The 25,488-nt window shown below is 37.9% G+C and overlaps 2 protein-coding genes across 6 annotated transcripts in view; one reads left to right on the top strand and one right to left on the bottom strand.

Annotated features, from left to right (window-relative positions):
• PLPPR5 (phospholipid phosphatase related 5) overlaps positions 1-24,327 on the top strand; it is an 85,583-nt gene extending 61,256 nt beyond the window's left edge. Inside the window, exons 11-12 of the transcript XR_007708594.1 lie at positions 20,074-20,653; positions 21,985-24,327. The gene's annotated coding sequence lies outside the window, so the exon portion shown is untranslated. The remainder of the gene's footprint in view (positions 1-20,073; positions 20,654-21,984) is intronic.
• SNX7 (sorting nexin 7) overlaps positions 11,223-25,488 on the bottom strand; it is a 28,620-nt gene continuing 14,354 nt past the window's right edge. For 2 of the 5 annotated variants that reach the window (XM_035537290.2, XM_035537293.2), the window contains 3 exons: positions 24,341-24,427; positions 17,524-17,676; positions 11,223-11,629 (listed from right to left, as the gene is read on the bottom strand). In XM_035537290.2, coding sequence (XP_035393183.1) covers positions 11,549-11,629; positions 17,524-17,676; positions 24,341-24,427 — 321 coding nt within the window. In that variant the 3' untranslated portion in view covers positions 11,223-11,548. Of the gene's footprint in view, positions 11,630-13,251; positions 13,349-14,711; positions 15,011-17,523; positions 17,677-24,340; positions 24,428-25,488 lie in introns of those variants that run through there. The other 3 variants (XM_050712189.1, XM_050712190.1, XM_050712188.1) reach the window with 2 other exon arrangements.

Genomic DNA, 25,488 nt, shown 5'->3' with positions numbered 1-25,488 from the left:
TCCGGGGGTCAGACAGAAAAAGAATAAGTAATAATTAATTACAGGATGCACATTCATCCAGGGAATCTGGCCACAGTGGGTGACAGCTCAGCCTAACAGAAAAAAATGAGTTGAAAAAGTCACAGCTTCTGTAATCAATTACTTCTCAGTACCAATTACCTACTTCATAGTGTCCCTTATATATATATTTATATATATCAAGGATTTGTTAGAAATTGCTGTCTCCCCAGTAGCTTGTTGGCTTTGGTGCGTAACAGAGCACCTTCTTTTCTCTCCTCTGCCAAGCACATTCCCTGTGGTAGCACTGGCTCTCCCGCATGGTGTTTCGTTGCCTGCTGCCCTGGCCATGCTCCTACAGCCTGCAGAGCCCAGGCAGCCCCTCTCAGACTGCAGCAGAGAGCCACACAGCTTTAAATTCCCATTTTTTATTCCAGAGAAGCTAACCCTGAGGGTCAGCTCTTGCCACGTAGCATTGCTAACAAAAGGAGGAGGTGGAAAATTGGCATCAGCACAGAGCAAGCCCTGATGCTGGGAAAGATTGCCCCCTGTGCCTCCTCTACCAGTTTGGTCAGGGACTTCTGTGGCAATTATATCACTTAATGTTCAATTAGTACTAAATTGGAAATATTAAGCAGTATATGATTGAACTCTTAATTAGCAATTAAATTAAAAGCACCCTCCTCACTGCAAGGGAAATGTCATTGAGACTAACTTTGACAGTATTTTGCAAACAGCTTTACTGCGTTTTATAGGTGACAATTTTCTGGGGATTAGCCCTGTGTTTGCTATGACTGTGTGCTCCTACTACAAACATGACTAGTTTGCATCCCAAGGACATACCAAAAATACACGTGCAGAGGTAAATATTAATTCCACTGTAGCATTAAGTAGAAGTCCCAGCTTCCGAGCAGGATGGTGATGTCAGGTGCCTTATCAACCAAACTGAAACACACCCCTAGCCTTGAAAGCTGACAATCTGAGTAATTGCAGTATTTACATAGATGCTTACATTAATGCCTGGAAAAATAACCATGATACTACTGAAATCTGTAGTCACTATTTTGTTACGGCAGCAGTTTTCTCACTGAAGAATCTATATCAGCCAAGAAAGCACAGGCAGCTGTTGATAAGGTGCAGAAACAAGACAGAGTTTGGGGACACAAGGGGGTGGGTTTGCACAGGGGAAAGGTCACATTCCCTTCATGGTCTCAATAAAAGAGAGGTTTCCAGTTCGTGACACTTACTTGGGCATGGCTGTTCCCTGCTGAGAGCAGAGGGTGACAGCAGATGGGGTAGCTTGCAGCCACGGACCAGGGCACAGGACCTGCTTATCCCATCAGATTTCGGCCTCCTGAAAGCCCAGCCCTTTGCTCCCCAAACACTGGCATCCCTCATCTGTGTAAACACAGTACCCATACCCTGGCTGCAACTAATGCCTGAAAAATATGTGGCAGAATATTACTGAAGCTTCTCATTTGAATCCCTCTGCTCCAGGATCGATGCTGACCTCTCGCTGGTGCCAGCACTGATGCCCACAAGGGGAACTCCCAGCACAGCTGCTGCTGTCAGTAGCAGTGTTAGCTCTTCCAGCCTTCCTCAAAGCTGGCTACATAAATTGTAGGTGCAACATTTCACTGTAAGGAGCTTGTCACTTGGGTAACCGGTGCTGCTTGAAGGTGCTGAGGAGAGAAGGGAGTAAGTGAATGAAGGCAGCAGAGGCAGCACATAGAGTTGTTGTACAAGCAGCAGTCTCCCTATTGATATCATTCTTGCTGCTCAGTGAGTTTGTTTTGGCCACTGACTCTCATGTCCTTCCTTTCCAAGCAGTCTAAAAATATGCATTTTGGGGTGGGCATTTTTTTCTCCATTTCAGTACTGGTAAGTGAATATTGAAGAGCAGTTTCAGCACTGGATTACAAGAGCTTCCATCAGGGGATGTGTGTTGTTCACTGGTGGATGAAAGTGTTGAATCATTACCACTCGGATTTTTGGTTGCACCTCTGAACAATACACAGGCCAAGAATTATTTGCAAAAATTATTCAGCAACACATCTCAAATAATGAATATTTCAAATAAATCATTATGGGCCATACTCGAATAGGAAAAGAGGCAAAATAGATGATGAATTATTCATACAGCTTTAGCACTAATGTAATAAATATTACATGGTGTGAGAGAAATGAAGGATTTTGAAATGAAGAAAGAAATTAACTATGAAGGAAAAGCACCTGAAAATTGGAGAAGGTGAATACACAGATTTGAGATATGTGAATAATAATGAAGAGATTAACTGGGGGGAAAAAAGTATGACAACTACGATTCTCTTTGAGAGGCAAAATACTTCTCCTCTTTGGTTCTTTCTCTACAGAGAATATATAAACTTCCCAAACATCCTTCAGCTCTGTTTAAAAATGAAAGAAGACCCCCCTAGAGATAGCCAGGTGGGAACATACCTAGATCTGACTAAAGGGGATTACATGAGCAGACGTACTGAAATAGTAAAGGGCTGTAACATGTAGAGAAAAGTACTATTTTGAATATCAAATAACGCATTACTTTTATTTCTCAAAGTGACTTTTCTGACCAGATGAATACTGAACTGGGACAATAGGATTGTTTACTTTTAAGGGCAGGATCCGTAAGACTCTTGGTGTGCTTCGGGTAGGCTTATTCAGCAGCATTAGCAGTGACACCATTAAGCATGTCTGAGTGGTCAGGCAAATCTCCTCTGACAATGCTTCAAACAAAAATGTCATTAATTCCTTGTTTGCTCTTTTACTCAGGTGCAGTGTGTACAGATTCTCGCTAGTCTTATCTGTTCATCTTAACATTTGCCAAAAAAAAATTTTGGGAGAGAGGGAGTTAACATTTTTTTCCCTTCCAAATCCCTTCCTAATTACCTTCCTTTTTAACAGTAAGTAGAAAATGGAAGAGAGGAGAGAGGATACAAGTTTAAAAAAATAACATATTCCATACAGATTTAGAAAAAAACCACTATTTTTTCTAAAAGTGGAATGGAAATGGAGACACATTACACATTTTCCCCATTGACAATGGACTTGGGCTCCTGCATGTTTGGAGCATACGCTGATAAATGCCATCTCTGAATTTAATTCAATAAAATAAGGTCCACTTAATGGTGTCTATAAATAGTTCTTATGACCTCAAGAATAACATATTAAAATGAAATAGATGTTTTATGTTCGTCATTTCCATAAATGTCTCATTTACAAAATCTGTCATGGGCGAACCAGTCTCCTCCTCATTGGACATTTCCCAGCCTTGGCATATCAATCCATCTTTTGCACATCTGCTCAGAAAATGTAATTAGTTATACCCATATGCTACAGACATACATGATAAAACTTAAGAAACAGAAAAGACCAATAGACCTGACAGACTTTCTTGTTTCTACTGTGTGTATTTTGTTGAAGAATTAGAAAAGTAAGAAGCTTTTTTTTTGCTCTCTGCCACAGGATGGGGATATCTTTGTGTCCTAATCAACTTCAAGAGATTAGATGAACACACTTGGTAGGGAATTCTAATACTTCTAGTCCCTTGAGAAGAGGCATTTATTGAAAGGGCTTATAACTATAAAAAGACTTAGTATTTCCCATATAGATTCATCAACATACCTATGAACTTGTCTTTGTAAAGCAATGATAAGAAAGATAGACAAGGATCCTCATCTGATGTTTTGGGACATGGGAGACTGAGATGAGAAGCTCTGGCTACACAAAATGACCCTCATATGTAGCAAATATGGAAACTCTTAAGCGCGTTGATCAGTTTTTTTTGACAGCAGTGCTCAATCTTGCTGGCATATGCCAGAGGAGACAGGGACTATGGTACAAAAACAAGTGACACCTTGATTAACAAAAGTGGGTTCAGTGGCCACTCTGTTTTCTTGTTCTTTCACTGAACTCCAAAGCAATGTCTCACTGTTCACTACCCTAGCTAATTCATGGCCATTTGGCGTTACAGAAACATTTTAATTTTCTCTGTGACACACCACATTTAGTTGCTGCATATGTTGTTTAATGGCTGTGCACTTTTCAAAACAACAACAAAAAAACCCGAACCAAACAAAAAAACAACAACAGAAATGCCCTTTCAAATTATTCACATTCTTTTAGCTCAGTAGGGGGTTCAAAATCAAATTGCTGTACCTCCATCTTCTTACTTTTCTTTTAGGGTTAATTTGGAAGAAAAGAAAAGCTCTCCTGATTATAGAGATTTAGCTTTCTTTATAAACTGGCTATTTTAAGATCTGTTTACAAGATCACAATATGAAACATCATTCAAAAACAGTGTGAATTGATTACATCCTTCTGGAGAACATGTTGCAGTAGAATATGCATTTGTAGCTGTTACACTGCCCTATAATTAACGCCTTATGGCTTTCCTTCTAAACACATGTTGCTACTGCTAGAAAACAGCTGAGATACTTAAGAGGAGACAATGGAAAATGCTGCCCTCCCCAAATCCCCCCCAGCCTTTTTATAACAAAAGGCAAAATGCTGTGATCACTACCAAATATGAGTGAAGTCAAGGTATTGATTATATTTTTCTGCTCCAGTTGCTTTTTAATGAGCATTTTTTTCCCCAAATACTATTAATAATTTGAATGTTGCTTAATTGGGAGACTGTATTAGAACAGCTGAACACAGTCTTTGGTCTTTTCATTCATTTCAGTGGATTCTGGATCGCAGCATGATGATGGAATGGTCAGCAATCACATCAGGAACACTCATGTATCCCAGAATGAACGAATGAACAGAGCAAAAAACAAGAAGCACAATATAAATACATATGCATGGTTAGAATTACTTAGGGAACTCAATTCTGCTCTGAACTGGTCTCAGATTTTTTTAAAAGCTAAAGCTAATAATGAAATATTTCTTGCACTGAGCAGCTCTCCACACAGATGAGTGAACTAAATGTCAGCTGTTGACTTTATGGGAACATGGTGGTGCTAGGTGACACTTGGCTGCCATTTTATGGAGTTGTATGTGTGATCCTACATGCATGCTATAAACTAGCTGTAGACAAATAATGAATTGGAACAATATAATATCTGGGTCTGTGTTATTGGAGAGGGACTCCCAAGGAAAATCTTCACAACCTTGCAATATCGTTGTTCTAAATAAATACTTTTGATAAATGAGGTGACACACTAAAAACCAGATATGAAATAATATTGCTTTCCATAAAGATCAGGTGTAAGTGATTCTAAGGACAGATGACTATGTATAGCAATAATGATGATCAGCTTTGTCAAAGTGCAGATGACTTTCTGAGCAGGGATGCTAAAATTCCCATAGCAACCCTTAAAACTTCAGATGCAACACACATTCAGAGTATGTAGCAACCCATACAAATAAGGAACGAGCATTTTGAGTTAGGGGTTAAAAACTAAGCTAAATGTAATTTAAACTATTAAAACAAATATCCTTTAATCGTATACAAGATATTTTTCTCTTTCCATCCTATATTCTGCTCTTCTATATTGCCGAATCTATGTATAGACTGCAATGTGTATATATATATATGTACAGACTTCTATCTTCGTAGCATGACCCGTTATCTCCCTTGAGCAATGCGACCAAGCACGGGAGCAATCCTTTTGCTCCTCAGCCTGTCCCTCAGCCCGCAGCAGCGCTGCAGCTCGGCGAGGCAGGGGTTCCTTGGCCTGGCACAGCAGGCCCCTGGCCTCCATCAGGGATCTTCATCCCCTCTCCGAATGTGGCTGTAAAAGCCCTTGTGAAGCCTGGGAGAGGAGCTGGGTCTGAGAGCAGGAAACAGTGCGTGAGCTGCAGGAAGCGGCTCTGCAGCTCTTAGGGAAAGGCAAGTTAAGAGGAGGGTGGGAAAAAAAAGAAATTGTGGATTTTCTAACAGGAGCTGGGTAACACTTGCTGGTTTGACCCAGAATATTAGATATTCTGGCTAGAGCCGATGCATTTCTGTATTGAGAGTCTGTCTCCTTCAGCAATAACTCAGAAATGGAGAAAAGGCTAGAATAAGAAAAAGATTTTACGTTCAGTCTTCAGCAGAACTATATTTCTTCATTAGCTGTACTGATATGTGAAAAAAATGAGGCACAACTACATTTGTATTATATTTTTAAACTCTTCTAAGAATTGCATACAGTCTAAAAATGTGTGCCTCTAACAAGTGCATGACCGTCATCCCAGAAAAATACAAAATTAGTTGCTTTTCCTGCTTTTGCGTCTCTCCTTTTGTATTTCTCCATTATTTTTCTTCCATGCAATGTAGTGGTAACAAAATATTCATAGGAATGAAATGACATGCTGAAAGGCACCAATAAATATTGAACAATTGACTTTACTATGTTAAGCTGTCACAATTAATTTGCTTACAAAATCCGTACTGTCCTGTTAGTGAATGAGCACATAGCCTCCAGAGAGCTATTCTGACTTAGCTATTTTGTCTTGAACCCAATTGCAAATGGATTAAATCTTTCTCTATCCTTGCTTTAGCCTTCCATTACTGTCAGCAAACAAGAGTATCTGCCAGGTTTTTTGTTTATTGCAAAAGGTATTGGTAGTGGACAAAATCAGGAAATAATGTACTAAATTCCTGTAATGGTTTTTCTCTTTATAGAATTACTCTCTATTTTTGCTTTATTTTATAGATTCATAGAATTTAATTTTTTTAGGTTGAAAGGGAACCTCATAATCCTCCCTCTTTCGATTTTATTAGCTAGAAGCTTTGGACTCTTGTGCTGAGATATATGTAGAGACAGGGTATACGGAAGTATCAAGCAGATGAAAAAAAGCGTTAGCATCTTGAAACTTCAATGAGCTGCTGCTCATCTAGGCAGTCTCAGCAGTGTTACGGGCTCAGGACAAGCTTTGTGGGGCCCCAGCAATTCTTATGGGCTCCTGGGTAAGAGGTGCCGTTGCTCAAGACAACTGTTTTTGGCTTGTAACTGAGTGATCGAACAGTTCTCTATGTAAAAGTGAGAAACTTTGTGACATTTTTACATATATAGAGCTTCCTGTTCAGCTCTCATTTTAGAGACCAGGTTTTCAACACCTCATGAAAGCTTAACTTGATTGAAATGAACACAATTATAGAGTTCAAATAATAATAATTAAAAAAAAATCATTTGCAAAAGAGCCTTGTGAGATGCTTTATTTACATTAACGCTAAGGATTAAATAATTTCCCATTAGAACATACTGCAACCACCTATTTTTGAATAAAGAAGTTAGTTAGCTCAGAAAGGCAGCTCAGTTGCGTTTAAGCTGGCTTACTGTTGTAACACTTAAGGACCTGTGAATCCTACCCACTACACGACATCAACATTGCCTTGATTGCAAGGAAGTTTGGATCTGACAGTTAATGGCTTACTTGCAACTCTTGGTTAACTATTAATGCAGACATAACAATGCTTATTCCTTAACTAACCTTGTAAGCAATACAATTATCACAGGAATTATTCCTGCTGAAAACCCAGCGTCATGTCACAGTCTAGATCAAAAATTTTAAAACTCCAAGTAGAGCTTTTTGCCTGTAGGAAAATTAACATCATTTTTTCATCATTATTCCCATTATAGTTGAAACAAAGACATTCTTTTAGAGCTCAGCCCTAGTAGTGATGGAGTCTGCACCAGGCCACCATTGCCAACCATTCAGTGCCGTGAGCCACCGATGCCTTACCAGTACAAGCAGTCTCTGCTTTACCTTTGCTAGTGACAGTTTGCACTGGTGACAGCTCCTGTTAGGTCGCTGAGAAGCCTTTTGGTCATTTCTTTGTATGTGTTTTCAATCTAGCAGAAAAGAGAAATGCATTGTTTATAGGCTGCAGATAAGAAGCACTAGCATAGAAAGAGGATGCATATTCTCAACAAATGACCTTTTCTTGTGTCTTGAATATCTTCCTCTTTATGGTCAAGCCACAGACCACAGAAAGTAAACCCGGCAGCTGTGCTGGCTGTGCAGCAACAATACTGTCTGAGGAAGCTGGTTATGGTTAACCAGTAGCTGAGATTTGCATGCTGAGTTCAGAGGAAATGGCAGCTTTTCCTGTATTTTTTTTTCTTTCTTTCTTTTAAATAATCATTTGACTAGTGCTTTCCAAGTGTCTGTACATAAGTTCAAAATGCTGTAATGGGCAAAATTACCTGACCAGTAACTCATGACAACTTACCAATGCTCTTATTTCTGGTAGTGGGCAAAAAAAGGCACCACTGCAAAAACTGGAACTGTTGGGCCCAGAAACCTCTGGAAGGTACATCTGGGACACTGCAGAGCGGTCCCACCCCCTCCCTGGGCATCCTTCTGCCCGCCGGAACTCACTGGTCATGGCAAATACTTGTAACAAGTCTTGAAGACCTGATATAAATAAAACTCATTATGAACCACTGCTTCTGGTTGCCAGAAGAAACTCGTAAGCTGTGGCAGTTATATATTCTCTAGGTGGTGATTACCTAGCTAGGAAACTGGAGGTGCAGGTTGAATTTTCTGTTTTACAGTAAAACAATAACGTTTTTAAAGTGCTCTGACGTAAATTTGAGAACAAAAACCACATTGCGCTGGATGGGAAACTTTCTAGCACTCAGAGCTGTTGTTTGGGGCTCTCTGCAGACAGATACACTAAGACTTCACACACTGGTTTTACACTGGCTTCTTTTCTAGACAATTAGAATCACCTTTTCAGTGTTTAATTTCAGAGGGCAAATTTGGAGAAGGAAAATAGAGGTGTCCAGACTGAACCTTTTTTGCTGTAAGCAGCTAAAAGTTGAATTCTTAGTCAGACTCCTGGCATTTCAGAAATCATCTTAAGTGGTTGGGCTCTAACAGTCTGTACAAAGCTATCTGAAAACAGCAGAAAGAAAATCCAAAGTATAAGCAGGTTGATTATGAGTGAAAGAATAGTTTAAGCTTTTTCTAAGCATTAGCCTAAGGAAGTTGAGACTCCATAACATTAACAATCATTGGAAATAGGGCTAAAGACACAGTATGTTTTCTAAAATAGTAACTATTTGCACAACACAAAGAGAACGTTTGATTGTACTTAACAATAGACCTTGTTTTTCCATGATACTGCTACTAGAAAATCAGAAAAATAATAACTCAATCACAAGAAAGCCTCTACATAACTAGTGGGTCTTCTCCCATAACTTATGGCCTAGCTAAAGAGGAAAATAAATTAAAAATAAAGCCTGAACATGATGAACTGCAGCCCAGTTTTTACTAAGGATGCAAAATCTCTCCTGGTGCTCTGATTTCCAAACACCTTAGAGAACAGCTCTCTGCTCTGGCAGAACAGGCAGGTAAAAATCAATGCAACGGACTCTGGTATTCCCATCCCAACTAAACAGATATTGCCTTTTCTCAGAGGAGCTTAGGCATGCTATTTAATTTTTTGTTACACTTAAACATTCATATCCTTCCAGGTAAGCCTGTTCAGGCTCACTTTCTTGAACTTTCTCGTCTCTGTCATTCAGAGTGTTACTGCTGCCTGTCTTGTAGGAATCCTGTTTATAGGACTGTACACTACGGAGAGATTAGGAGCTAAAAACAGCAGGCAAAATTCAGAATTAATAAATGCAAATTAATGCTCACTGGGGAAAAGCCAATTCTCCTATAAATGCACACTGATGGAAATTAAATTATTTAGTAACCTTCAGAATAGCACATAATGTTATGAAATAGCAGCTTAGCATTCACTGGTACTTTAAAAAATAAATCAGGAATAGGAAAGAATGAGGAAAAAAATCAAAGCATAATTATGGCAATGTGGACATTTCTGGTGTGCCTGCATTTTGTCCACTGGTTGCAGCAGAATGAGAAAATACAGAGGAAAGCAGCAACGATGAGCGCAGATACGAAATGGCTTTTGTAGAAGCCATACTCAACATGGTAAATCCTAAAAAGTTAGATGGAAGAAAAAAAAAAGGAAAGGCATTTACTGCTATTAGGCACATTGATAGAAGCTCTGACATTAAAAAGATAATAATAATCACATCAAGGATATGCTGGATAAAGAGCATGGAACTGCCATGCAGTTCTTCCATGCCTCCTGTGAGCACCCGCTGCCAGCACAGCTGGACAGGGCACCCCGTGGCACGGCCCCGCTCCATCCTGATGCAGATTTGCCTCTGGTTTGTACAGCTGGCAAGCTCCTGCGAGTTTTCCAGGCTGGGAGAGACGTAAGCTTCCTCTAGGATTTCACAAGCATCTTTCCCGCTATAATATTATAGCTCAAAGAGATTGATCTGAATTTTCATTAATGCTTCATGGGGCAGCATGAGACCAGTCTTCCCTTTAAAAAGTAAGGCCTGCTAAAAAGGCTGTACTTGTAATCTAGATTTCTTAAGATCGAAGGCACAAAATGACTCATCAGCTGAATGTCCGTCCAGCTTGGACAGGTTCACAGCCACCCAAGAGCACTGAATGCTGAACAACTGCAGTCATTGGCTGAATGACAAAAGCAGGGTCACAGATTATCACCAAAACCAGGTGAAGGCTGGCACCGTGCTGTTTCACAAGGCCAGAGCCATGGTGAGGCTGGCACTCATTCTTCTCAAACTCAGACTTAGGCTTGCTCACACCGTAACTGCCAAGGAGAACAACTACAGGAGTTAGAAGTGCAGACAGACAGACCCGGCACAATAGACTGGAATACATAATGACTGGAATACTTCAATGCATATTGCACTAGTGAATCATTTTAATGCAAAACTCTCTTTTCCTTTTTCTTCTCTTTCACTTCCATACCAGCCATCCAAAGAGGGAAGAAGTTGAGCATTATAGGCAGGTCAGATGTGGGAGTAAAAGGCTATCGATCAGCCTTGATCCGGCAAACTCCAAAGTTCTTGGGTTGGCAGGATCAGTGCTTTGACAAACATATCAATGTAGAAATAGTCTGCTTCATGAACTATCATTTTTTTCTTTATCTTTTTAAAAAGGTCAAATGAGATACTTAATAGACAAGTAAATGCTGCAAACTGAAAACTGAATTAACAGGACTTTAAAGCAGTATTAATCTCACAGAACAGGTTCAGCATCTTCCCATGCCACTTTGCCATGGGGTGACTAGAACAATCTATTAAAATAATCCTAAATTGCTCCTTGAAGTCTACACTATGTAATTTTACAAATATAGGCAATTACTCAACAAAGAGAATATAACAAGCGCTCTAAAATACCAAAATATTTCTTAAAGACTAGAATGGAGAATGAAGACAGCCTTTTCTTATTAAACTTTTTATTAAAATTGAGCTATTTTTTACATATTTAAAATACTTTATATCCAAGTTATGCAATATATATGAAAACAATTGTATGCAAACACTTGCATAAAAATATGTAAAATCACAACTAAGCAATATAAAGCAATATATAGCATGTTCCAAAATGTATTTCAGGACTAGAATACCTGAGTTTTCAATAAGCTGGTTTCCTGCGTTTCACTGATTTTAACAGTTACTTTTAACAATATATCTGATCTCATATAAAGCACTTCTTTGGTTGGGAGAAACTGCATGGAAAGGTAGAGATCAAGCAGAGATAGTACTCAAGGCCTGTCTTCAGAATCTTCTTCCCCATGACGATCCACTGTTTGAGATGCTAAGAAGGACTCCCATGTAGCAAGGCACTTAAAAAAGAACACAGATACATATTAATATAGCAGACAGATTTCTGTAGAACTGGTAGCCAAGGAGAAAAAGAAGAAAAAAAAATAGAATACATATGCATTGTCACAAGCTGTTTCTGTGGGACTACGGTAAAAGCAAAATATGGTTTCCTAGGCAGCTCAGTGATATGCAAAATGTTAGCCAACATGCTGAGTGAGCTGTAAAGGTCACTTTTCCATAATGACAAGCACACAGTGTGAGCATCGTAATTGTATGTGTTATCACGGGAGATGCTAACATTAATTATGCCCTTCTTTAATCTCTCCCTTTAGTTACAGGCAAAGATCTCCTCCAAACAGAAAGCACAGTCAGGCACAGTTCCTTCATAATCTCTATGGATTCCTGTAGTATACTCAATATTCTTTCCAAGTTAAATTAAAACATTTTTTTCTAAACACACAGATAATTCCTTTTTCCCCTGAGTAATGAGAAAGAAATGGGACCAGAAAGGCAGAAGGCTGGGGGGAGACTGTCGTCTTTACAACAAATGTTTCTCTCCTAATGGAAAAATGTATTCATAACTGTATAAGCTATTGTTTTGATTTGAAGCACCAACACTGTAGTCAGTAAAAGTAAAAAAACAAACAAACAAGCAAAAAAACTATATGACTTCGGTTCAGTTTGGTTTAAATTAGTGTTGGCATCTTGGCAAACCTATATAAATCATAGAGTATTATTGAGAATCGTGGCAAGTCTATCACTAGGTAACCCATGGTTTGCTGATGTTTCTTACCAAAGTACCAGGTTTCTGCCATTTCAAGTCTGTCAACAAACAGTGCAGCTAAACTTATGCAATAATTTTACATTGAACAGTCTATTGTTGTTGAATGACATTTTTTTCTGAACCACAGCTTAATTTATACCATGTAACTTCATGTCTTGCCATTCTGTAATTTCAGTAATGTGAATTAAAAAATATATATATATATCATATATACTGGCTGGAATATAAAAATGGCTATTATCTCTGCAATACTGATCCAAAATGCATGTCTTAAAATGCAGTCACACTATGTTGCTTACCCAGATAAATATAATCTACTGAAGCCTTTCCAGACAAAGATGCAGAGCATTTTTTCAGGTATACAAGTTACTTGGTTTTTATTTATCCTAATTTATGCAACCAAAACATATTTTCCCAAATGTAAGAGCAATGGTGGTTCATTTCACTGGCAGACATCACAGTGCTGCTACAGCTGACAAGTTTTATAATTAACCATACCAAGACAAAACTAGGTCTCTGTGCCTTAGGCTCAAGCTTTTTATATTGTGAAGCATGAACTGCATAAATGACATTTTGTTAGTGATGTATACTTCAGCATTATTACAGAATGATTTTACTTGGTTCTCCTGTGAGGGTAAAAATGGAGATCTAAACAGAGGATCAGCCAGCTTTCACAAAGGAGACAGAAAGGAAAAAAAAAAAAAGAAAGAAAGAAAAACAAATTCAGGAAATGAAATGTGCTTGCATAGGATTGAAATTCATAATCCAATTACTTGTAAAAGCTGCACAGAAGATATAACAAAACCTAAATATACAAAATGAAACAGCAAGTGCTTAAATAAGGCTACTTTACCTAAAATATTCTGACTATTACTGCAGGTCACACATCTGTTCTGCAACACCATTTTTAGAAATAGCAGCAAGAGGTTTCCATATACTGCAATTGCATATCTTACTAAAAAGGAGATATAAAAATAGAACATGTAGTAGGGATGATAACAGAAGCAATGTGTCACATGCCATGTGTGTTTCTGTTCCAGTTCCCTAATTTTCCATGGTTGAAACCTTAAAAATACCCTTTATGATAACATTTCCTAGAGAAGAATCTGAAAATGTAGTCTTCCATGTGTGAGAGAGACAAAAATCACTTTCACAGTGTCTGGGTGCAAGGAAACAAAAACTAGAGTCAATAGAAATAGAAAAATGCTGATTCCTAGTATAATCAATTAATAAACACAAAAAACAACAAAACAGAACAAAAACAAACAAAAACACACAAACAAAAAAAAAAGCAGAACAACAAAGCCTTCATAAAAGTATGTATAAGAAACTTTTATGGTTGAAATGATTGAGGGTTCAAAGATGGACCCAGGCTTTGAAACGACATTCACAGAGACAAACTGGCTCAGCCATGTGGGAGCTTTTGAAAATGACATGAAGTTTGTTAACTAAATTCCTGGGTAGGGAATTCCTAAATTCCTACAGTAGGATGTGATCAACATGCATAAGCAGCTGACTTTGGTACACAACCAAATGACTAGTTAAATGCATCACAACAGAGGCCTCCAGGGTAAACAACAAATCTCATTTATTTTTCTACAGCTTATACTAGACAGATACATATAGGCTTTGGAGTTAGAGGGAAGTTACTCCAATGGGGAAGGAGTATTGTTTTGACCTAATGAATCTATTGGATCAATTCATGCCTGCATGACAATGTAGATCACAGAAACTAGCCAAATTAGGTTTGGAACAGTTAAGAAAATCAAGAAATTTATATTTCTGGAAAAAGAGTAAGCTGTGTCAATGCCGATTAAGAATCTCACTACCCTATCAAAGATAAATTTAGCTTTATATCAGATTAATCTGCAAAGGTTTAAACAGGATTAGTTTGACATGGCAAAAAAAAACTTAGAGGCTACACATTAAAAGAAGGTGCATCCTTGCACAAGGAAAAACATGTTATTTCAATGCAGAAATAAATTAAATATCATTCTACATTATGAAAAAAAGAAAAAAACCACAACCCACAATCTTCCTGCATTTACTAGAGTACTTTATAAGCAATGGAAAACCAAACTCTGGTATATTTGCTAGATTTACAAGATCTGACTGGTACTGATTGTGCTGCAAAACCTACCCACTTGTTCAGATGTGTTTGTTTTTTTTTTCTGAATAGAATATGTTAACAAAGTTATTTGCTGAGAAAATTAAATGTTTTTTTTTTTTTTTTGATGTAAATATCCTGAAGACTATGGTAAACATGAGGGAAAAAAAAGGAAAAATGTAGTAAATGTTTAATCACTATTGCTCTTTGAAGCCAAAGTTCAGCATTCCTGGTTGCCTGGATTGTTGGCTAGTATGAACCAGGAAGACTTCAGACACCCTAGCTAAATAACAACAGCAACTACTCCTTTGTATCTTGTTTTGGTTTTACTAATGCTTTATCCTTAGGGAGCTGCAGAATATCTATACCTAACTTAATGCAAAGACTCCCGGTGACAAGCAGCTTTCTCAGCTCTATGCTCCACCCTGTGGACAGTTTGTGATCTCAACCATTCAGAAGATAGCATCTCTTCTGAACTCTTCTGTGCTACTTCAGACAGTTGTGTCATACCTAAGGCATGGGAAAAAGCAGTAAAATAAATGGTACTGCATTAACACATACTTCATTCAAGAACTCTTCTCTGTAAGGCAAACAAAATGATGCCGTTTTCTTCAGAAACTGGAGTAAAGTCCTGACTTTCTTTTTAAATTAAAACCTTTTCATATTATTTCAGAAAATCCTCCCTGTTTTAGCAATGCACTTACAGTCGTTTTTAATACAGTATGTTACTGGCTTTAAGTCTTGAATATAGAGAGACTAAACCATTTTTCAACTCTTTTCTGGAAGAAAAGGACAGGCAGTAAAGAACTTCGTGAACTCTTGAGAACAACTACAGGAATTCTAAGTGATTGGTCAGTTGTGGTAACACTGGGTACTAAATGGCATCATATGCAAATGTATTATAAGACATCTTGCACATTATCCCAGGAAGGACGTCATTCTCATGGGTCTGCATAAGAGCACCTATAAATTTGGAACACTGGGCATTAATTAGTGCCTTTGTTACTGAAGCATTGAGAGACATAAAGAGATTGGTGATACCACAGCTGTAGAAACAAAGGAAAGATTCTTACTCAAAAGACTGTGTTTAAGGTAGGATTTTGTTTTTTATGGAAAGCATAAAAACCGTATTCTGATGCTAAGGATTATGAGAATCCCTTCCTGAGGTTTTACTTCTAAACAGGGAAAGCAGATGCTAGTGTTTCTTTTTCTGCTGTTTTCAGGAGTGCAACACCTATAGTTTGTAATATAAGAGCTTCTGACTGTAATCACTTCTCCAGTAATTAACCATCGTTAGTAACCACAGGTCTCCAAAAAAACCACGCACGTTAGATTTAAACTCCCAAACTGAGTATTAATTTTACAGAAATCTCTTGAATGTCAGTATTAAAATAAAATGTTTCTGTTAAAAACAACAACAACAAAATGATAAGCACTCACATTTCAAACAAGTTAGCATAATGTTTACTATTATTAAAACCAATACAGCAAGATAAGGTATTTTTTTCTAAATTCTAGATCTATCAACACATAGCAAAAATATTTTATGCAGATTTCAATATGTAAGAAAAGCACCAACAAAGAATAATGTTTCAATATAAACCAACTAGTCCAGTATTTCAGAGGCTATTTAAGAAAACCACTAGTAGTTACAAAAATACTTGAACCATTTTTTGCAGTTTGTGACTTAATGATAGTAATTTCATGTATAGGATGAGATTTGGCATTCTGAATTAAAATTCTAATTCAGAAAAAAGCAGTTTTAGACAGGAAAAAGATAAAATTAATTATTTTTGTGTTTTAATTTAGCTAATCATTCATTAACAAAACATTCCAGTATATTTAGCATTGATTTAACATACATATTCATGATATAGAAGCCAAAGATCAGCAGCAACTGAAGAAAATGTGAGAGGATGCCAAAAGTTTGCTGCCTGATTTCAGAAAATATTTTGATCTTTATATGTAACAACAGATTGTCAATGTCCGTGCATCTCACAGGCTGCATGCTAATTAATTAGACTTGATGATCATGAGCTCTGTCTTTTCAATTATGTTCTGACAAAATGATTTCTAAAATCAGGACACTGATTTTACACTGAAGCTAATAGTCAAGCCATAAAAAGTTCAGAATATGGGATTTGAAGTTACAGATATCAACATGCCTCTGTGAAGAATACTGATTTATGATTAATAGATAGCTAACTGTACTCCTTTTTCCAATATAAAGAGAAGTTCTTTAAAAAAACTCAAGATATATGGGATATTTTCAAAATAAGCACTTCAATCAACATGTTTCCTATGAAGAAATTTCACAGAATGCTTAAGAGATTTTGTTAAATGTTTTCAAGTTCTATTGCTTACTATATATTACTTGGAATTCTTACCAATAATGTTAGCCATGGCATTTGAGTTGAAATTAAAATTTTATTTCAGCCATTTTTATTTCTTCCCAAAGTATTAAGTTTCAGTTATAAAAAGATTTAATTTAGTAACTGTTTATGTGTGTATCTTATAAAAATGTGTAATAAGCTTTTTGTACTGACCCCTCAAAATTGTATTGATACTCTTTATCGCAGTAAATTCTGATTATTTCATGAACGACAATCCCTTAGAGAAATAACTTTTTCAATGTGCTGTTTGAAAAGGAATTACATTTAAATGTTTTCCTCATACAAAATCATTGTAAAATGTTGGGGCTTCTTCATGCAGTTACGGCAAAAGGCTGAAAATATAGCAGCAGACATTGAATCCAAAAATATCTTCCAAATTCTTGTGGTTAGTAAAACAAGACTGCCCTCTGTCGATGATGAACTCAGGATCAACCACTTGGTCACAAATAAAATACATTTTACTTAAAACATGTCAAATTAGGGATAACTGCCTCCCTCTGCCCACAAAAACTTACTCTGAAGTTAACACAAGTTCAAACTAAGATGCAAAGTATCTTCTTTAGATACAGTGCATTGATTTCTCCACTGAAATAATTAATGAAAAAAAAATGCTATGAGAAAGGGTTTTACCTCTTCATAATAATGGAGATTATCGTCAGCCATATTAGTGAATGCCGATCTCATATCACACTGCATGTTTTGCTTCCACCTGTCCCAATCTGCTTTCAGAGCATTATTGGCACATTCTACTTTGTCTTCAAGTTTCCCAATCTCTTCTGAGAACTAAATATGAATTGTAAACATAGAAAAAAAATCAGTAGAGTCATGATTTCAAATGTGATTGAAAACAAGTGATCATAGTGCAGTAAGATGAACAGAATTGCAGAACCAAGGTTGGTATTACAATTAGTACATCAGTTCCCAGGGATAAATTTTAAATTATGTTCTTAATGAATAGCTCAGTACAATTTCTGAAATATCAATAGCAGAAATTCCAGATGGTAACTAAAGTGTTGCTGAAAGTATTTTTATTGACTGCGAAGTTACAGACTGTGGCACCTCTTTACTTGCACTTGACAGTAATGCATTAAAAAAAAGAAAACGTAAAAGGCTTTACTGGAGCAGAATCAACTATACAAATTAGATTTGGACAGAAAAACTGAGAAGACCCTGACAGAACCTTTGATGACCTCAGGGAAAATCAGAATGGGGGAATACAGCAGAAATCACACACACAAACTTTCTGATTTCTTGCTTGTCAACTTGCAATCTTTTATTGTGGAACTAACCTTTGTGTGACCATGTGAGGAAGGCAGAAATACAGAAGTAGAGAAAGAAATTAAAACAGAGGACTTCTGCAGAGCAGGAACTCTTTCACAGGGATCCAGGATCAAAAACCTTGAGGGCAGCTACTATGCAGACGTTATTTTCTTCTAATTGCTGGAGATGCCCAAAGTGAATTTCAGCTAATGGTAATCAGTAAGTAGATAGAGGGTCCCTCTTTAACGAGTCTTCTAGTCCTCTCAGTAATTTTGTACCTATTGTCATTTGTTAATCAGCTCTGTTGGTTCTGGCTGGCACCCAATTGCAGAATGAAGTAAATCTTCTGCAGCTACAGCACGATTCAGTGCCTTGGGACTGCACAGAGACTCTCTGTGACAAACCTAGGGAAGTCAGGCATAAATGCCACCAATAACCAACAACAATCAGGAAAAGCTGATCTCCTTACACTGTTTCTATTGCAACTCAGGTACCATACACCTTCCTCTTCTTCCTTGTACTCTGCTATCAGGCAAATTGTTTTTTCCTCATATAACAACTCTGTAAAGTTGGATAGCTCCTCATCAGTGCTGCAGTGCTCATCAGTTGCAGCTGGTGCTGTCATTGATATTAACTTCCAAATCTTTTACAGGATTTTCAGGGGATGCTTAGGCTATTCACAGAATGCAGGAATATCAAAATTCAGAGCAGGATATGGAAAGGTACAATCTGCAACCTCCAGCTTAAGCCATGCACGAAGGGCACCATTCCAGTGCCACAGCTGGTAGTGCTGCAGCCATCAGAAATAAACTAAGCAACACTGTCTGAAACAGCGACAGAACCTGCGCCCAATCCTTAAAATTTATGGAGGTATCAAGGAAGGATGACAGCTCATAAATGTTTCTTGTGTGTCCCTGAAGCCAAGAAGAGACACATATGCTTTAACCAAGTAACTCACGCTTGTGTACATTTCCACTATGCAATGCCCAGCAGAAATCCTGTTCACACTCCATATAGTCAGCATAAAATTGTCATCAAGGTCACTCTGAAGTCAGTCAGTTTGTACAACCTTCTGGGAATCCACTGTTTGGGATCTACTGACTGCTGACTCTGGGCCACACTATAACAAGAGGTACTGCTTCTGCCAAAAACAACCCTTCCAAGAACATTAGGAAGAATGAAAGGTCAAGTGAAGAGATAAAATATTTAATTTCCAAACCACAGATGCAAATTCAAAGTTTGACAAAGTGGAATCCTTCACCTCTCAAAGTAGCCACAGAATCTTTAGCTGGGAAAAATGAAAGGAATTTCATCTGAATGGATTTTTTTCCACATTCCACAATACAGAGATGAATAAACATTTTTAATTGGCCTTTATTTCTAGACTGATTTTACTTGCCCCACTTTTAGATTCACAAAATATTGGATATTATTCAAGAACAAAATGAAAAAAATATTATTTCTACTTTACTGAAAAGCCCAAGTTCAATTATCTAGACAGATTAGTAATCAAACTACGGACAAGGGTAATTTCATCAACTACCAACAGTGTATTTGATATGAAAAGGTTAATCCAAAGTTTAAATGTGGAAGAATTACCTCTAAAGACATTACACACAACTGGATTAGGTATCTTGGGCATGTCCCAAGTTAATTGCCTTTCCTTCTAACACTATAAAAACGAATGCACACAGAATACTGAAAACAGTGAATATTTGTAGATGATTTAGAGTAAGAAGGGGAGTTGAATCAATTTTTCTGCTTTTGCAAGAAAAAATGTTCTTATTTGAAAATGAGCTAGACTACATGCTTAAAGAACTTCTCTGATTTCAAAGTCCTGGCAGCAGCATCCTCCCCTTATCTTGTTCTTTATCTTTAAGACATTTATTTTACAGTTTGTTTTTGTCTTGCCTTTTCCAGGAACTTCGAATTTCTTCCACGGTGTAGCCATGATGTGATGTGGACAGGCAGACTGTTCTACATCCCCACCTGGATACGCAGTTTAAACATCACCCTCTAAAGCCCCAAAGAAACTGTGTGTTGTATCAAGGCAAGGGTTGGACCTAGGGTCTAAAGACAGCGTTATGCCACACTTCTTCATCTCAACTAGAAAGGTTTAAGATCTACTTTTCCACAGCTGATAAGAAATATAAATACCATCTTCTTCAGCTGACATGAGAGCAGAAATCAAAGAATGCCCTGGTCTCTGAACTACAAATCCACCTAGTGTGTTCCTGATTTATGAGGTGTACATTGTTACAATTTATCCTACCAATTAAATATGGTCCTGAATCCATTTTCTTACACTGATCTCACTGAGGCAGCTAGTGCGACAAATTAAATTTTACATCAGTGGTTCCTGCAGGACAGCACGATGTTCAACAGACGTCATACAGCTGGCCAGAAGGTGTAAGCTAGACACTGCCAGGGCAGAGCACTAATGGACACGAACAGGGCGACTTGTAGCCAAAGGAACTTGGTCCAAAAGCCGAACTACCCGGTAAGTGACACAACACTTTACAGTATCTCACTATGCAAAACAGCATGACTTTTTATCTACTATGTGCATTAATCCTACAGCTTGGTGGTACTAACCCTGTTCAGCCTGGAGTTAAAGTATCTGTTCAGAATGTGACAGATCCAGCATTGCTTTTCTTCATTTCAAGCCTGAATACTAGAATCGTTAAGTCAGCATTTAATGCCTATCTGGTGCCTGTCTGAATGACTGCCTTCTTCACTGCCTAAATTTTGGAGTGGAAGGCCAATGTTTGGCTTTTTAAAAGCACTACAAGCAGCTGGTTCTAAAAGCCTGGTGGGAAAAGCACAGCTCCAAAACGTTTTTTTTTCCAACCAATGGACCTGACATCTCATGAGGTTTAATTTGTGATTCCAGCCTCTTTCAGCTGCACTGACCTTGGGAATGTTTTGCATTCTCCTGTTGTATAACCACCTGTTTGTTAAATCATTTAATGTTTGCTGTGACCAATGCTAAAGATCTCACAGCCTTTTATCATCTCTAATGACAGTCTAAGGTTCCTTATCTATGGTGGAAATGTACTTCAGATAAGATTAGAATTCATGCCACTCATTGTCAGCAGAATTTCTGGCTACTAGATTGCACTGACAAGTTCAATCTGATGTCTGTGAGATCATTAGAAGCTACATAAGGTATGCCTAGGAATAGAAATGTGCAAATAAAGCCAAACTCAGCATTTGGCACCAATTCCAACAATAGTACTTCTCTCTTCAGACTTTTTTTCCAATCTCCTATCATTCTGAAATCAGTCGGGTTACAAATGTTAGCAAAGTAGTTCAAGATGTAATAAAAATTAAAACATAGTAAAAGCAGATGCAGAAAACAGTTAAAAGTTACCTGAACAGTTAAAAATAGCAGTACACCACTCTCCGTGGCCAAACTATCATTAATAAAAAGAGCCTTCAACTTCTAATTAAGAAAAAAGTCTTCAGGATATAGCCACCACTCAATTACAGAGGACAGGATTTTATGATTAGACTAACAGATATTTGTCTTGCTGCTCTCTTGAGCTTGCAAGGAGAATTGAGGTCTCAGCAACAGCATTTTTTGAAACAATCAAGAAACAGAGAAGCTGGAAAGATAAAGCAAAGATCTGAACATCTAAGTAATCATGTGATCTACAGGCTTCTACCAGAGCTGTAACAAGGAAATTCAGAAACAGTGAAAAAAAGACCAGGTTTACTGGAAGCAAGGACAAACATCTCGTTATGGAGCAAAACACTGTCAATATCAAATCAACATGGTATGATCGATACAATGCTAAAGGAAAAATTATTCCTTTCTGTCTGTAACAGCTGAAGAAAACGGAGTGCATGCACCTTGTCTGAGGACTCCATGAGATTATACCAGAAGTACTTTCTGAAAAGGCCATGTCCTGCCAGGCAATGTCCCTTCCCTACGGTGAACAGCAGTAAGACCAGCTGCTATACAAGTTGTATGAAATTGCCACTCATCACTGAGTCACTCTGTGCAAATGCAGTCGTTTTTAGCAAGTTGCCAACAAACCATACAAATGGGAAGTACTGATAAAAGGGATGCAATGTTGAAAAGTTGATCTAACTAGCTGTGTACAAATAACTTAAGCAGTGACCTGTAACACTCCTTTTTGCCAAAACAAATTCTTAATATATATTGTGCTTTCACATACAACGCAACTAATAGACCTGTCTATGATACAGCCACTGTGAGACCTCACTTAGCAATTAATTGTCCAGTGCATAGACAGATATATCTTAAAGATAGGCTGAGACTAGAAATATTTAAGTAAAGGTTTGCTGGAAGATGGTCTTTGCTTATTCCTATAAATGTGAAATTAGTGTTATATAACATGTTAATTTATTTCCAAGAGAAACTGTATTTCAGTCACCTTTTATGTGACATTCCCTATAAACCTGGGGGAGCAAAGAGCAGATGTGGTTCTCCTGGCAGCCAGCGATCTCTCTGACCCCTGCTGGCTGGTTCCTGGCTGCAGCGATGCCCCTGAACATCCCTGCTACCCTGGGCCAGGGAAACCGTGCGAGCCCCCACGCTCCCTCCAACTCCACTCTCCGTGTTGCCCAGAGGCTGCCCCCTCCCCACCTTTCAGGTTTACAGATTTGGCCTGCATCCACCAAGCCCTTCATGACGGTGCTGTGCCCGCGTGGGGCAGGCAGGACAGCCAGGAGACAAACCTGGGGCTCGGGCCCCATGGCTGGAGCAGCTGGGGAGACACGGTGGGCTGGGCGAGGAGCAGGCAGCACGGAAATACGATGGCATTGCTGGTAGCTGCAGCTGGCAGAGGACCAAGACCTGTCCTCTGTGCCCCAGCTCCGAGCATCGGGGGCTTCTCTGCCTCCTCGCATTTTGTAAGAGCTTTAAACTTTATCCCTAAACTAAGGACAGGAGAAGCAGCTGAGGAAGCAGAGAAACAAAAACAGATGAGAGAGCAAAAAGGCAGTAAAATTTAAGTAAACAGAATTTCTGCTTCAGGAGAAAAAATTTTAAAAAATAGGTGTATTTACTGACTGTCCCACTGCAGTACACAGAGGCAAATTATGAAATACACTGTAGACATCACAGATTTAGATAGTGGTAATATATTCTTATTTATTCATTTAATTGACAAGAAATCAAATGAAAATATGCACTTCAGCTGCCAAAACCTACCTAAACAGCTCATCTTTACATGAAAGCTAATTACAACAACCCTAATAAAAAATGTCTGAAATGTCAAGGACTTTCTCCATCGATATACTAGAAAGTTGCAGTAATTATTATCTAGTCATTTTTATATATTATTTACACTGTATAATGCTTGGTGTTAACACTGGGCTAAAAGGACATTATTTAGGCTGTAGAGCTCAACTATTAAAAATTTTTAAAAATGCCAGTTCTGCTCTCCACCATAGCTCTAAGCTGCATAGGTGGTAATGGAGGAGTGCAGAAAAGGTGTCCCAGCATTGGTGCCGACATTGCACAAGAGTAGGCTGAGGCCAGAAGTGAGCCAGTGGCAACAGTGGGCAGGCCAGCACTGAGGCCGTGCAAATTTATCCCAAAATTCCTTTAAGTCATCCCACTGAACTTCACTGGTGGCTTTCAGCATGCCTGCTTCCATGAGTTACTACAGGTATGGTCTCACTGCACTAGAATGAAGATGTCCGACTGCTAGTAAGAAAAAAAAAATCCTAAAAAATAACCAAATAAGACAAAAACTTGAAGGAACAGGATTGAGAGCTTTTCATTTTAAATATGTCTAATGGCTTTGCTCATTCTACCTCCTTTTTCTCTCCTATGTCAACAGAGCAGCAGCTATGAGAGCACTGCAGCAAGTCTTACTTTCTCTTAACTCCCAATGGGGAAGTAAAGAGAAATGTTAAAAATAAACCACAGCACTGCCTGTATTGACAAAACATGATCCATGGATGCCCATTATAACCAGTCCTTTGCTACAGCTGCCTATCCACTGATGTGTTGCATGTTTCTCATGGTTGCCTCTGCCTAGCATGCACAGCTGCAAAGAACAAGCTTTTTCAGAGAAAGTATGGGACATACAGAGACACCATACAGTTACAGAGCATGGCTCCACAGAACACGCTTTCTTCAGGGGATTCTTCTCTTGCAGTTAGAGTAAGGCCTAGAATATTTCAGCATTCTGTACAGAGATGTACTCACCAGATCCTTGTCTGCCTTTTTATTGGCTAAAGCATCAATTTTGGAATTGAGTTCGCTTTGAATGTGGTCTCTCCTTTTCAAAACACCCTTAAAATAATAAATAAATAAATAAATAAACAACTAACTAACTAAATAAAACGCACTAAATTTTAGCCACGTATTCAGAAAACCATCAAACAATTTGTAAATTTAATAAATTAAGATCACAGAATGAAACAATTCAAGAATTTTGGCATGATACAAGTACTTTCCTTTAAAAAAAATAAAATCGGGTAGTAAGGACTCATATTTCAATACCTACCTTTTATCTTATGTGATTTTTCTAGAATCTTGGTAAATCCAAAAGCAATGCCACAAGACTCTGCCAGACACGGTATCATTGCTAATTGTATGAGAAAAACTACACCAGCAGTTAACTTAGTAGTAACTCAACCTACAATATATTCGTTTTAAAAAAGCAACATGAGTTTGTGAAATCAAAAGTATCTTATTTGAGGAAAAGCTACAATACAAATTAGAATAAATGACTAAGAATGGTATACAAGGTATTATTGAAATTGTGACTTTAACCAATATTATTCTGCAAGCGCCAACTGTAGTTCAGTAAAATCAGATAAAATTATAAAAATAATAGATGCAATGACATTGATATGTGTGCCTATTTTCAGTATATGTAATTATTTCCTTCCCTAAAACTGTCTTACAGGTATTAGATTTTTAGCATAATGTCAAAAAATAATTAGAAAGGGGAGGAAATGTTACTTGTTAGACTACAAAACAGGAATGGTGTAACAGATTAAATTTCCATTTCTGATGTTCATTTGCTATGTGACCTTGAGCAAGTCTTATAAATTTCTCTTTGCCTTAGTTTTCTCATCTGTAAAAGCATACTCAGGTGTGCTTATCTCACAGAAATGTTACAAGGCATTAGTCCTTTTAAAAAAAATCATCAGAAGCAGGACATACATAATTGCAAATGTCAAAACCTCCTTTTACTTTGCATTGCCGCAACTGGTTTTACTGCTTCTTCTGCATATACAAAAAAGATTTTCAGTATTTACCTCTAGCATAGGGCATGTTGAAACAGCACAGGGCCTAAGCAGCTCTACCTTTTCTATCTGTCTTATTTGACAGAGTTCTCTCTGATA

The sequence above is a fragment of the Cygnus atratus genome, chromosome 8 (assembly GCF_013377495.2).
Source record: "Cygnus atratus isolate AKBS03 ecotype Queensland, Australia chromosome 8, CAtr_DNAZoo_HiC_assembly, whole genome shotgun sequence".
Lineage (NCBI taxonomy): Eukaryota > Metazoa > Chordata > Aves > Anseriformes > Anatidae > Cygnus > Cygnus atratus.
This window is presented reverse-complemented; position numbering and strand designations above follow the sequence as displayed.